We start from the raw sequence: 15,000 nt of genomic DNA, 5'->3' as shown, positions 1-15,000 counted from the left end.
TGTGTGTGTATACACACATACACACACACCCATATATATATATATATATATATATATATATATATATATATATATATATATATATATATATAGGGTGAGTTTTAAGGAACTCAAATATTGACAGCATCAGTCTGTCCCTTTCTCACTGGTCCCCCATCTAACTACTGACCAGACTCAGCGATTTACCAATGAAGGACTAAGGTACAACCACTGGATATATCCACCTAAAAGTAATCACCATTATAACCACTCGAATTCTACGTAACTCCTTTGCTTTATATCCTTTTTATTATATCCTGTAATATAGAAAATGATTAATGTATAGAAATAACTAATTATAAAAAGATTAAGATTTAATAAAATGGCAGACTTCTATACAAAAGGTTGCTAACGAGTATAAAAACTCTGCGGATTAAGAACGTCTCTCTCTCTCTCTCTCTCTCTCTCTCTCTCTATCTCTCTCTCTCGCTCTCGATGTTTTGTGACCCATATTTAGTTAGGACCTTGAGTCATTCTGTCATGTTTGTCCTGATAAAAAATTAATATTTGTCTTTAGGTTTTGATAAAATATAATAATTTCTGTTTCAATCTGTACTGGGAAAATGCAATAATTTTCTCTCAAACTATACTGGGAAACTGCAACAATTTACTACAAAGGTGTACTGGGAAAATTAAATCATTTCCTATCAAGCTGCACTGGGAAAATGCAAGAATTTCCTTACACTACCTTTATGGAATATGCAATCATTTCCTATCAAGCTGTACTGGGAAAATGCAATCATTTCCTATCAAGCTGTCCTGGAAAAATGCAATAATTTACTATCAAGGTGTATTGGGAAAATGCAATCATTTCCCATGACGCTGTACTGGGAAAATGCAATTGTTTCCTATCAAGCTGTACTGGGAAATTGCAATAATTTCCTATTAAGCTGTACTGGGAAAATGCAATAATTTCCTTTCAGGTTCTACTGGGAAAATGCAATCTCTCCAATGAGGCTGTATTGCGAAAATGCAACAATTTCCTTTCCAGTAGTACTAGGAAAATGCAATCATTTCCTATCAAGCAGTACTGAGAAATGAAATAATTTCCTTACAGCACCTCCATGGAAAACGCAATACTTCCCTCTTGCTTTTCTTCGTCAGAGAGAGAGAGAGAGAGAGAGAGAGAGAGAGAGAGAGAGAGAGAGAGAGAGAGAGAGAGAGGAATATACTTCAAGGTTCTTCCATTTTCTGTGACACTCCACATCCATTAATTACAAAGTCAAGTCTTCTTTCCTTTTTCTTACTTCATTAGTCCTATTATCAAAAAACAGCCTTTCATTACTGGAAATGAAGATCGCAAATAGGGAGACATACTGGGCTCTGATCCCTTGTGGTGGCCGATGTGGTAAACGTATAAGTAAGTACCTGGTCTCTCCCAGTCCCTCAGGTAGGGGAAGAGTGAGTAGTCATACCCTGGTGAGAGGGGGTACACCGAGAGGAAAGGGGAAGGGGTGGGAAGGTTTGAATGTGTGTGAATGCATATCTATATATTTAGCCCTCATTTTTGACGGATCGCGTACACTAATATAAGTTATATTTAACCCTATCCCACCGAAAAAAAATGTAACAGTGCTCCTAACCAAACACCAGGGTTCCCCCCCCCCCCCGCCCCTGGGAAAAAATTCCCAACAGTGCTCCATGCAATTATAACTTTACGCATTAATAACAAGAATCGGTTGAATTCAGAGTTACATTTGGGAGTTGAAAAAACAAACAAACACAATAATTAGGATCTTGTTTAAATTGAACTACATATTGCAGACCAAACTATTATTGAAATTCGGGTAGAAGGCTGAAGATGTTATCATTTATATTGCTAATATATTTTGTGTTTTTATCATTGTTATTGATATATCACAGATCATATGGATATATAGTCAGTCTCTAAGGCATTGTCCTGCTTGCTAAGGCAATGTCACTGTCCCCTGCCTCTGCCATTCATGAGTGGTCTTTTAAACCTTTAAAACGTGCACGCACATACCGTTTTATTATGTCAGACTTTTTAAGAGAGAGAGAGAGAGAGAGAGAGAGAGAGAGAGAGAGAGAGAGAGAGAGAGAGAGAGAGAGAGAGAGAGAGAGTAAACGAAAATTAAATAAAATTATTTTACATAATATAATCCTTTTGTAATTAGTTTTTTCCATCTTTACGGTCATGTATGATACGTAATTGACATGCACTTAGAAGGTTTCTTTTTTGAGATTGATTGATTGAGTTGAGGTTTTCTGGCATCCTGACATCTATTTCTTTTTAGAGAGCCTCAACTCCAGAAAAACTGCAAATGAAATATTAAACAAATTGGACAGATTTTCCGAAAAACGAGGTATCGAAAGGTAAAATGTTGGCGTGTTGTCGTTTTGGTTCCCAAACTTTGGTTGAGCACCACCAAGCATTGGTTAATGAAAAGCATGCTTCATGAGTGTTCTCGGTGAATAGATTAAATCCAAAGGGGTTAACTTCATTACAGAGAATGCACTTAATTCTCGTTTGCTTTCTGTATTATGCAAAAAAAGGGTTATTCCGAATTTGAAACACTTATTGTATTCACACTATAAAGAGTCGTAAGACTTAGCCCTACATGGCTGAGGACTATGAAGCGCGAAGTATGAGATGATGAATGGAGAAGTATTGAATTAAAACCTCAAGATAGAGACAACTGGCAAAATCTAACCGAGGCCCTTTGCGTCAATAGGCGTAGGAGGAGATGATGATGATGATTGTATTCACACATAAGGGAGGACATTAAAGTAAGTTCTCATACTACGCGTAGAAATGCAGTAATTTTTGGGCAGACGCTAAGCAAGACATATACAAAATTCTCTGATGCTCTCCTTATATAAAGGTTAAAAGGTTAAAGTTGTCTGGGTTCAGTTCCTGTTCCATCTGAATAGGTGCTCACCAGAACGTCAGCCGGGCAAGCCCAACACTCAACTGTAGTGCCCAACAACAGCAGTGGCCTCCCATTAAAGAGCTTAAACTCACGCTCCCGGGCGGGGATCGATCTGCTGCCATGCGAATGCTAGGCGAGCACGTTACCACTGTACTAGCCATGAGGCTGTTATTTTTGGCAGACATACTTGAATCCATGAATCCCTCAATTTTCCGCAGCAAAGAAAAGAGACCACAGTGTTCCAGTGACATAAAATCTAGAATGGGCACTCAGTAGAGCTCAGACCTCCGCCACGGCAGCTTATTTTTCCACCTTGACCTTAACCTTTGACTTTAACATTTATAAATTGGCGTGGATCTTCATTCACTCAAATATGAGTGTATGAAAGTCTTTGAGACAACGATGTCCAAACTTATGGCTGATTACGTGAATTTGACATTTTGCTTGATCGTGACCTTGACCTTGACCTTCTAAAATCTAAAAATTCAATCCTTTCCCGCTATTTACATAACGTCCAATTTCTGCAATTTTCATTACACTACGATTAAGATTGTGACTAGGAAGATGTTCACAAACGAACACATAAACAGGGGGTAAAACATAACCTCCTTCCACCTTCGTTGGCGGAGGTAATGATTGTTCGATTGCCATGAAATTCGACTACTTTCAAAATGAAGCTCGAAATATGGCTCTCTAAGCTAGAGAAGAATAATTTTATCTCATTCTCACAACTAAATACATATATGATACAGTTTCATCAATAATTAATGGTCTTTCATTGTCTTGCGGTAGAGTTCTCTTGCTTGAGGGTACACTCCGGCACACTATTCTATCTTATTTTCCTTCCTCTTGTTTTATTTTAAAGTTTTTATAGTTTTTATATGAAAGATTTGTTTTAATGTTGTTGCTCTTCTTGTAATATTTTATTTTAATTGTTAATTTCTTCTCTTGTAGTTTCCATATTTCATTTCCTCACTGGGCTATTTTCCCGGCTGGAGCGCTCTGGCTTATAGCATCATGCTTTTTCAACTAGGGTTGTAGCTTAGCAAATAATATTATTAATAATAATAATATTTTCATCGATTAAAAAAGTGCACCAAGCAATCTAAAACTTGCAAAGAGACTGCATTGTAAAAAATAGTTCTAGAACCTCTGCTCTAGAGACTTAGCCCGCTCTCTATCTAGCTCGGATTAGGGAGGGCCAGGCAATGGTTGCTGATGACTCAGCAGGCAGACCTATAGGCTCACCAAGGATGGTGAGGTTGCAAACTACTAAAAGCTATCGAGCTTGAGCAAGGCTCTAATTCCAGTCCAACTGATTGCTAGGCAGTGATGTTTCCAATTGTCTACCACAACTTTATCTCGAATGATTTGATGGCTTATGTGGCAATGTCCCTGACTGGTGTTCGCCAGTCTGGGGTTCGAGTCCCGCTCAAACTCGTTAGTTTCTATGGTCGCTGCAACCTCACCATCCTTGTGAGCTAAGGATGGGAGTTTGGGGGAGCCTATACGTCTATCTGCTGAGTCATCCGCAGCCATTGTTTGGCCCTCCCTGGTCCTAGCTTGTGCGGAGAGGGGGTTTGGGCGCTAGGTCAATCTCTAGGGCATTGTCCTGCTTGCTAGGGCAATGCCACTGTCCCTTGCCTCTGCATTTCATGAGCGGATTTTAAATCTTTAAAGGCTTTGAACACTCCTCGTGCCACGATCTTCAAGGGTAAAAAATATCTCAGATAAAAATTATGGAGCAAAATTGTTCAGGCACAAGTTTTGTATCGAATCAGTGGCAGAGGTTCGAATCCTGGCCCTGGTGGGACGGAAAATAATTGTGCAGCAAAATAGTTCAAACACAAGTTTTGTATCGAATCAGTGGCAGAGGTTCGAATCCTGGCCCTGGTCGGACGGAAAATAATTGTGCAGCAAAATAGTTCAAGCACAAGTTTTTTGTATAGATTCAGTGGCAGAGGTTCGAATCCTCGCCCAGGCTGGACGGAAAATAATTGTGTAGCAAAATTTTGCAAGCACAAGTTTTGTATCGATTCAGTGGCAGAGGTTCGAATCCTTTCCCTGGGCAGAGACATTATCATAAATGAATTTCCGCTTGTATCAAAGATTCTAATTATCCAAAGTCAGGAGAATTAATAATAATATTAAAAGTTTTAAAACTTCCTGCTCTGCTCCCCTCTTTCGAACTAACAAAAAACCCCAGTCAGATAAAAAACAAGAAGAGCAGTCTTACCTCGAAACGCCAAGACTTTCCAGTTCCCTCTGGACTCGAGACAAAGAAAATTATAATGAATGGTGTCTTTTGATGCGTTCGCTCTGCTCTTAGACGCTGCAATTCCTTTGAAGACGTCGCAATAATTGCAGACGAGAACTTTTCTTCTTCTTCTTCTTCTTCTTCTTTTTCTTCTTCTTCTTCTGTTTATTTACCAAACTTCTCCTTTTTCCATGTTTGATGAAAAGCTACGCAAAGAAAAGTTTTCCTCTCGCTTCAAATTACGTTTTTGCTCGTTTCCGCTGATTCCAGGTTCATTGATCAAAGCTGGAAATCAAAGATTTTTTTTCTCTTTTTTCCTTTCAGTTCTACGATTTCAATATCTTGGGAATTGGTGTTGATGATGTAACTATCTTTGTAGGTGCATATAAATATGTATATGTGTGTTTATGTATTATGTATTTTTCCATTACTTCCTTGACAGCAAGAGGTCGAAAATATACAGTATTTTACGAGTAAGTAGCTTATACATAAACACACATGCAAAAACACACACACACACACACACACACACACACATATATATATATATATATATATATATATATATATATATATATGTATGTATACTTTATATATATATATATATATATATATATATATATATATATATATATATATATATATATATGACTCGAGCTGCTGATTTGGCCAAGATGTATATTTCCAACAGTAAATTAATTTCCTATGAAAATACTTCACATATCTGTTTTTCATTTGATTTCGATGGCCTCGGAGAAAATAACCATTATAAGCAAAACCTCTTTCACTCTGATATTCTTAACACTATAATCAAACTGATATCATGCATCAACTTATAGAAAATTCTATTGTGTAAAGAAATTCCATCCAGCTCTTAACTTTCGCCGTAACTAATCTCTGATAAAGATACTTTTGCAAGGCCAACTAATGCATTGCATCTTACAAAAGCATTAATGAAATTTTTATTCCAAAGAACTTAGCAAGTTTTCTCATAGAACTAAAAACAAAAGCAGTCCGTGACTATCGTATAAGTATGCCAGTTTTTTTGTAAGGATATTTTGGCTTAACAATGAAATGCTTTATGGTTAATATGGAGGAACATAATCCTACATTCTAAGGCACTCAAGGAAGTATAGAAGAAAATCATAACTCAAAACTAGATAATAACATACTGGAACTATCCATGACTTGCCACCTCTACGTCCTGATTACCTTCGCCAAGGAGGTTATAAAATCGAGTCGGTTTATCTATTCATTTGTGTGTGTGTCTGTCTGTGGACAGGATTACGTCAAAACTACTTCACGGATTTTGACGAAATTTCTACCACAGATAGATCTTAGGTCATGGACGACTCCATGGAAATTTGGAGATGATCCGGATCCAGCTCTGGATTCTAGATCCAGATTTGCATTTTTTGCCATCTACAGTCAGCATATAAAAATGGGGATGCGGTCTCCGTAAATTCATCCACGATTTAGTCTTGAGACTTGAGTAAAATGTTGGCAATATTCATTGGCGGAGGTCTGAAATCTATGATTGTTCTTGTTTGAAACTGCGTTTACTACCTCATAAGTTTCATGGGTAAACAAGATTTTACTATTCTTCTAAGATGGGAAAGCGGTACTTAGAGGTGGTCTATAGGTATACTGCTGAGTTATCAGGAGCCATTAACTGGTTCTTAAGGTTATAGCTTAGGTGCAGAGGATGCTTGAGATCTGATCACTGTTGTCCATTGTCACTGTTACCAATGAGTAACCTAGAAAATTCTAAAAGTGATATTATCAAATTAATTAATATTTTGGAAGAAAAAGTATATTTAGCAGAAAAATTTGATTTGTTTTAAATCCTACCCTTGCTCCTTAATTTGTAATGACCTGCTGGTTATTACATAAGTCGGCAATATAAAAGTACGTAACTGATATAAAGTTTAAATTCAAGGCACTTGAATGCTAAAAAGTTTAAAGATTACTTATGAGTGGCTAAGGACAGCGACAGGAAAATGTCCTAGCGACATCCACAGCTTACAAGGAAAGAGTGCGTGCCGATACAATCCCAGCCCCATCAACAGCTTACAAGGACAGAGAGTGTGCAGATACTATCCCAGCCTCATCCACAGCTTACAAGGACAGAGAGGGGGCAGATAATATCACAGCCACATCCACAGCTTACAAGGACAGAGAGGGGGAAGATAATATTACAGCCACATCCACATCTTACAAGGTTAGAGAGGGTGCAGATACTATCCCAGCCCCATCCACAGCTTACAAGGACAGAGAGTGTGCAGATACTATCCCAGCCTCATCCACAGCTTACAAGGACAGAGGGGGGCAGATACTATCCCAGCCTCATCCATAGCTTACAAGGACAGAGAGGGTGCAGATACTATCCCAGCCTCATCCACAGCTTACAAGGACAGAGGGGGGCAGATACTAGCCCAGCCTCATCCACAGCTTACAAGGACAGAGAGGGTGCAGATACTATCCCAGCCCCATCCACAGCTTACAAGGACAGAGAGGGTGCAGATACTATCCCAGCCTCATCCACAGCTTACAAGGACAGAGGGGGGCAGATACTATCCTAGCCTCATCCACAGCTTACAAGGACAGAGAGGGTGCAGATACTATCCCAGCCTCATCCACAGCTTACAAGGACAGAGAGGGTGCAGATACTATCCCAGCCCCATCCATAGATTACAAGGACATAGAAGGTGCAGATACTATCCCAGCCCCATCCACAGCTTACAAGGACAGAGAGTGTGCAGATACTATCCCAGCCTCATCCACAGCTTACAAGGACAGAGGGGGGAAGATACTATCCTAGCCTCATCCACAGCTTACAAGGACAGAGGGGGGCAGATAATATCACAGCCACATCCACAGCTTACAAGGGCAGAGAGGGGGAAGATAATATTACAGCCCCATCCACAGCTTACAAGGACAGAGAGGGTGCAGATACTATCCCAGCCACATCCACAGCTTACAAGGACAGAGTGGGGCAGATAATATCCTAGCTTCATCCACAGCTTACAAGGACAGAGGGGGGCAGATAATATCACAGCCACATCCACAGCTTACAAGGACAGAGAGGGGGCAGATAATATCACAGCCACATCCACAGCTTAAAAGGACAGAGAGGGGGAAGATAATATTACAGCCACATCCACATCTTAAAACGTTAGAGAGGGTGCAGATACAATCCCAGCCCCATCCACAGCTTACAAGGACAGAGAGTGTGCAGATACTATCCCAGCCTCATCCAGAGCTTACAAAGACAGAGGGGGGCAGATACTATCCTAGCCCCATCCACAGCTTACAAGGACAGAGAGGGTGCAGATACTATCCCAACCTCATCCACAGCTTACAAGGACAGAGAGGGTGCAGATACTATCCCAGCCCCATCCACATCTTACAAGGTCAGAGAAGGTGCAGATACTATCCTAGCCTCATCCACAGCTTACAAGGACAGAGAGAGTGCAGATACTATCCCAGCCCCATCCACATCTTACAAGGACAGAGACGGTGCAGATACTATCCCAGCCTCATCCACATCTTACAAGGACAGAGAGGGTGCAGATACTATCCTAGCCCCATCCACAGCTTACAAGGACAGAGAGAGTGCAGATACTATTCCAGCCCCATCCACATCTTACAAGGACAGAGAGGGTGCAGATAATATCCCAGCCTCATCCAAATCTTACAAGGTCAGAGAGGGTGCAGATACTATCCCAGCCTCATCCAAAGCTTACAAGGACAGAGAGAGTGCAGATACTATCCCAGCCCCATCCACATCTTACAAGGACAGAGAAGGTGCCGATACTATCCAAGCCCCATCCACAGCTTACAAGGTCAGAGAGGGTGCAGATACTATCCCAGCCTCATCCACAGCTTACAAGGACAGAGGGGGGCAGATACTATCCTAGCCTCATCCACAGCTTACAAGGACAGAGAGGGTGCAGATACTATCCCAGCCTCATCCACAGCTTACAAGGACAGAGAGGGTGCAGATACTATCCCAGCCCCATCCATAGATTACAAGGACATAGAAGGTGCAGATACTATCCCAGCCCCATCCACAGCTTACAAGGACAGAGAGTGTGCAGATACTATCCCAGCCTCATCCACAGCTTACAAGGACAGAGGGGGGAAGATACTATCCTAGCCTCATCCACAGCTTACAAGGACAGAGGGGGGCAGATAATATCACAGCCACATCCACAGCTTACAAGGGCAGAGAAGGGGAAGATAATATTACAGCCCCATCCACAGCTTACAAGGACAGAGAGGGTGCAGATACTATCCCAGCCACATCCACAGCTTACAAGGACAGAGTGGGGCAGATAATATCCTAGCTTCATCCACAGCTTACAAGGACAGAGGGGGGCAGATAATATCACAGCCACATCCACAGCTTACAAGGACAGAGAGGGGGCAGATAATATCACAGCCACATCCACAGCTTAAAAGGACAGAGAGGGGGAAGATAATATTACAGCCACATCCACATCTTAAAACGTTAGAGAGGGTGCAGATACAATCCCAGCCCCATCCACAGCTTACAAGGACAGAGAGTGTGCAGATACTATCCCAGCCTCATCCAGAGCTTACAAAGACAGAGGGGGGCAGATACTATCCTAGCCCCATCCACAGCTTACAAGGACAGAGAGGGTGCAGATACTATCCCAACCTCATCCACAGCTTACAAGGACAGAGAGGGTGCAGATACTATCCCAGCCCCATCCACATCTTACAAGGTCAGAGAAGGTGCAGATACTATCCTAGCCTCATCCACAGCTTACAAGGACAGAGAGAGTGCAGATACTATCCCAGCCCCATCCACATCTTACAAGGACAGAGACGGTGCAGATACTATCCCAGCCTCATCCACATCTTACAAGGACAGAGAGGGTGCAGATACTATCCTAGCCCCATCCACAGCTTACAAGGACAGAGAGAGTGCAGATACTATTCCAGCCCCATCCACATCTTACAAGGACAGAGAGGGTGCAGATAATATCCCAGCCTCATCCAAATCTTACAAGGTCAGAGAGGGTGCAGATACTATCCCAGCCTCATCCAAAGCTTACAAGGACAGAGAGAGTGCAGATACTATCCCAGCCCCATCCACATCTTACAAGGACAGAGAAGGTGCCGATACTATCCAAGCCCCATCCACAGCTTACAAGGTCAGAGAGGGTGCAGATACTATCCCAGCCTCATCCACAGCTTACAAGGACAGAGAGAGTGCAGATACTATCCCAGCCCCATCCACATCTTACAAGGACAGGGAGGGTGCAGATACTATCCCAGCCTCATCCACATCTTACAAGGACAGAGAGGGTGCAGATACTATCCCAGCCTCATCCACAGCTTACAAGGACAGAGAGAGTGCAGATACTATCCCAGCCCCATCCACAGCTTACAAGGACAGAGAGGGTGCAGATACTATCCCAGCCCCATCCACAGCTTACAAGGACAGAAAGTGTGCAGATACTATCCCAGCCTCATCCACAGCTTACAAGGACAGAGAGGGGGCAGATAATATCACAGCCACATCCACAGCTTACAAGGACAGAGAGGGGGAAGATAATATTACAGCCACATCCACATCTTACAAGGTTAGAGAGGGTGCAGATACTATCCCAGCCCCATCCACTGCTTACAAGGACAGAGAGGGTGCAGATACAATCCCACCCCATCCACAGCTTACAAGGACAGAGAGTGTGCAGATACTATCCCAGCCTCATCCACAGCTTACAAGGACAGAGGGGGGCAGATACTATCCTAGCCTCATCGACAGCTTACAAGGACAGAGAGGGTGCAGATACTAGCCCAGCCTCATCCACAGCTTACAAGGACAGAGAGGGTGCAGATACTATCCCAGCCCCATCCACATCTTACAAGGTCAGAGAGGGTGCAGATACTATCCCAGCCTCATCCACAGCTTACAAGGACAGAGAGAGTACAAATACTATCCCAGCCCCATCCACAGCTTACAAGGACAGAGAGGGTGCAGATACTATCCCAGCCTCATCCACAGCTTACAAGGACAGAGAGGGTGCAGATACTATCCCAGCCCCATCCATAGATTACAAGGACATAGAGGGTGCAGATACTATCCCAGCCCCATCCACATCTTACAAGGACAGAGGGGGTGCAGATACTATCCCAGCCTCATCCACAGCTTACAAGGACATAGAGGGTGCAGATACTATCCCAGCCCCATCCACAGCTTACAAGGACAGAGAGGGTGCAGATACTATCCCAGCCCCATCCACAGCTTACAAGGACATATAGGGTGCAGATACTATCCCAGCCCCATCCACAGCTTAAAAGGACAGAGAGGGTGCAGATACTATCCCACCCCCATCCACAGCTTACAAGGTCAGAGAGGGTGCAGATACTATCCCAACCTCATCCACAGCTTACAAGGACATATAGGGTGCAGATACTATCCCAGCCCCATCCACAGCTTACAAGGACAGAGAGGGTGCAGATACTATCCCAGCCCCATCCACAGCTTACAAGGACAGAGAGGGTGCAGATACTATCCCAGCCCCATCCACAGCTTACAAGGACATATAGGGTGCAGATACTATCCCAGCCCCATCCACAGCTTACAAGGACAGAGAGGGTGCAGACACTATCCCAGCCCCATCCACAGCTTACAAGGACATAGAGGGTGCAGATACTATCCCAGCCCCATCCACAGCTTACAAGGACATAGAGGGTGCAGATACTATCTCAGCCCCATCCACAGCTTACAAGGTCAGAGAGGGTGCAGATACTATCCCAGCCTCATCCACAGCTTACAAGGACATAGAGGGTGCAGATACTATCCCAGCCCCATCCACAGCTTACAAGGACAGAGAGGGTGCAGATACTATCCCAGCCCCATCCACAGCTTACAAGGACATATAGGGTGCAGATACTATCCCAGCCCCATCCACAGCTTACAAGGACAGAGAGGGTGCAGATACTATCCCAGCCTCATCCACAGCTTACAAGGTCAGAGAGGGTGCAGATACTATCCCAGCCCCATTCACAGCTTACAAGGACATATAGGGTGCAGATACTACCCCAGCCCCATCCATAGATTACAAGGACATAGAGGGTGCAGATACTATCCCAGCCCCATCCACAGCTTACAAGGACAGAGGGGGTGCAGATACTATCCCAGCCTCATCCACAGCTTACAAGGACATAGAGGGTGCAGATACTATCCCAGCCCCATCCACAGCTTACAAGGACAGAGAGGGTGCAGATACTATCCCAGCCCCATCCACAGCTTACAAGGACATATAGGGTGCAGATACTATCCCAGTCCCATCCACAGCTTACAAGGACAGAGAGGGTGCAGATACTATCCCAGCCCCATCCACAGCTTACAAGGTCAGAGGGGGTGCAGATACTATCCCAGCCTCATCCACAGCTTTCAAGGACATATAGGGTGCAGATACTATCCCAGCCCCATCCACAGCTTACAAGGACAGAGAGGGTGCAGATACTATCCCAGCCCCATCCACAGCTTACAAGGACAGAAAGGGTGCAAATGCTTTCCCACCCCCCTCCACATCTTACAAGAACAGAGATGGTGCAGATATTATCCCAGCCACATCCACAACTTACAAGGACAGAGGGGGGTAACGGTACTTTCCCAGTTCTATCCACAGGTTAAAAGGACAGAGATGGTAAAGATACTATCCCAACCCCATCCACACCTTACAAGGACAGAGAGGGTGCAGATAATATCCCAGCTCTATCCAGCAGATACTGCAGGACACTATTGAGCTTGAGTTAGGACTTTACACCATCCTTGACCAGGATTGACAGTTACGACCTTACCAAATATCCATTTCAGGTGGATGTGCTACATTTTTTCTTTTTACTATGGTACTACCACAGAAATTTTACTCAAGTAAAACTGAAGAGAACAATCAACCAGGTTGATCAAAGCTTCCAAACTAATCCTTTCATATTGATTTACATGCACAGAACAGTAGATTTATCATCCATTATCATCATTACTATTATTAGCAAAATTATTACAGATAATAATCAAGCCGTAGTGTTGATTGTTAATATACGATTACAAAAAGTTAAAAACAGTAAAGAGATTTCAGAAGCCAACACAGCTTCTTGTCAAAGAGTAAGTTGTGATTCTAAAAGCTCTCATTTTTTGGGGGAAAATGTCAGTAATGAATATATATCACTAACACTCGTGATTTTAATCAATGTAAATATCAACCACAATGGCATTTAATACCGAATTCTAACTTGGGAATCTTGATAGCTCAGTTGGTAGAGTCCTCGCAGGCATGGTTTCGGCTGAATGGCACGAGTTCGAATCTCTGCCCAGCCAGAAGCTATTGCCATAAAATTAATTCCAGTGGATATATATTCCCAAGGTAAAATTCAGTATTAAATGCCATTGTGGTTGATATTTACAAAGTCAGTAATGTATCAATACAGCAACTCCACTATTGAATTATCCTACAAGATTTCTAAACGTCTGCAGACAACGAAGATTTGTCCGATTTAGCACGATCCTTCGGAAGTCAATTCTCTTCCTTTCCTTGAAAGTAATGACTTTGCCAAGAGGTCAAACTTCCTAAGAATGGCAGAAGGCATTGGTATGCATGAAAGACCTGAGGCTACTGAGTCTCATTAACCTTTTCTCATTGATCCTCTTAATTAAGGATTCCTTCTCATCTGGATGTTTGAATTGTTTTAGACCTAAGTGTATTCAGTACTTGTATGCTTCTGTCTGTCTCTATTTGTTTTTATATAATCATCATCATCATCTCCTCCTACGCCTATTGACGCAAAGGGCCTCGGTTAGATTTCGCCAGTCGTCTCTAGCTTGAGCTTTTAATTCAATACTTCTCCATTCATCATCTACTTCACGTTTCATAATCCACAGCCATGTAGGGCTGGGACTTCCAACTCTTCAAGTGCCTTGTAGAGCCCAGTGAAACGTTTGGTGAACTAATCTCTCTCGGGAAGTGCGAAGAGCATGCCCAAACCATCTCCATCTACCCCTCACCATGGTCTCATCTACATATGGCACACGAGTAATCTTTCTTATAGTTTCATTTCTAATCCTGTCCCGCCATCTAACTCCCAATATCCTTCTGAGGGCTTTGTTCTCAAATCTCCGAAATCTGTTGGAGATTGTTCCATTGTCATACCATGACTTATGTCCATAACGTAACACGATCTCACTAAACTCATATTTCAACCGACTTTACGGCTTCGTAAGCATCCATGAGGCAAAGCATGGGGGGTTGCAACCTCACCCCATACGTACTTTGTAACATGTAGGGCAATATATTCTGGAATACAAAAGGCGGGAAAGGGTTGTGGTGGCCGATATGGTAACATCCCTGACTAGTGAACGCCAGACTGGGGTTCGAGTTCCGCTCAAACTCATTAGTTTGTTTGATCGCTGCAACCTCACCATCCTTGTGAGCTAATGATTGGAGGTTTAGGGGAGCCTATATGTCTACCTGCTGAGTCATCAGAAGTCACTGCCTGGCCCTCCTTGGTCCTAGCTTAGGTGGAGAGGGGGCTTGGGTGCTGATCAAATGTATATATGGTCAGTCTTTAGGGCATTGACCTGCTTGATAGGGCAATGTCACAGTCGCTTGCCTCTGCCATTCATGAGCAGCCTTTTAAAACCTTTAAAGGCATATGGTTAATAATATAAAAGCTATTGAACACAGTTTTCAGAGATTATTAAGGCAAGGATCCAAGTTCAATGCCCCTCTCTACTGTTGATACGACCAACCACAGTTAACTGACCACCAATTACAT

The 15,000-nt window shown here is 42.9% G+C and overlaps 1 protein-coding gene across 1 annotated transcript in view; it reads left to right on the top strand.

Annotated features, from left to right (window-relative positions):
- Positions 1-11,481, top strand: part of LOC137625432 (mucin-5AC-like) — a 21,406-nt gene extending 9,925 nt beyond the window's left edge. The window contains exons 4-8 of the mRNA XM_068356341.1: positions 5,512-5,562; positions 7,178-7,408; positions 8,367-9,032; positions 9,705-10,572; positions 10,985-11,481. Of these exons, the coding sequence (XP_068212442.1) occupies positions 5,512-5,562; positions 7,178-7,408; positions 8,367-9,032; positions 9,705-10,572; positions 10,985-11,481 (2,313 nt within the window). The remainder of the gene's footprint in view (positions 1-5,511; positions 5,563-7,177; positions 7,409-8,366; positions 9,033-9,704; positions 10,573-10,984) is intronic.
- The last annotated feature ends 3,519 nt before the right edge of the window (positions 11,482-15,000 follow it).

Source organism: Palaemon carinicauda, chromosome 32 (assembly GCF_036898095.1).
Source record: "Palaemon carinicauda isolate YSFRI2023 chromosome 32, ASM3689809v2, whole genome shotgun sequence".
In the NCBI taxonomy this organism is placed as follows: Eukaryota; Metazoa; Arthropoda; class Malacostraca; order Decapoda; family Palaemonidae; genus Palaemon; species Palaemon carinicauda.
This window is presented reverse-complemented; position numbering and strand designations above follow the sequence as displayed.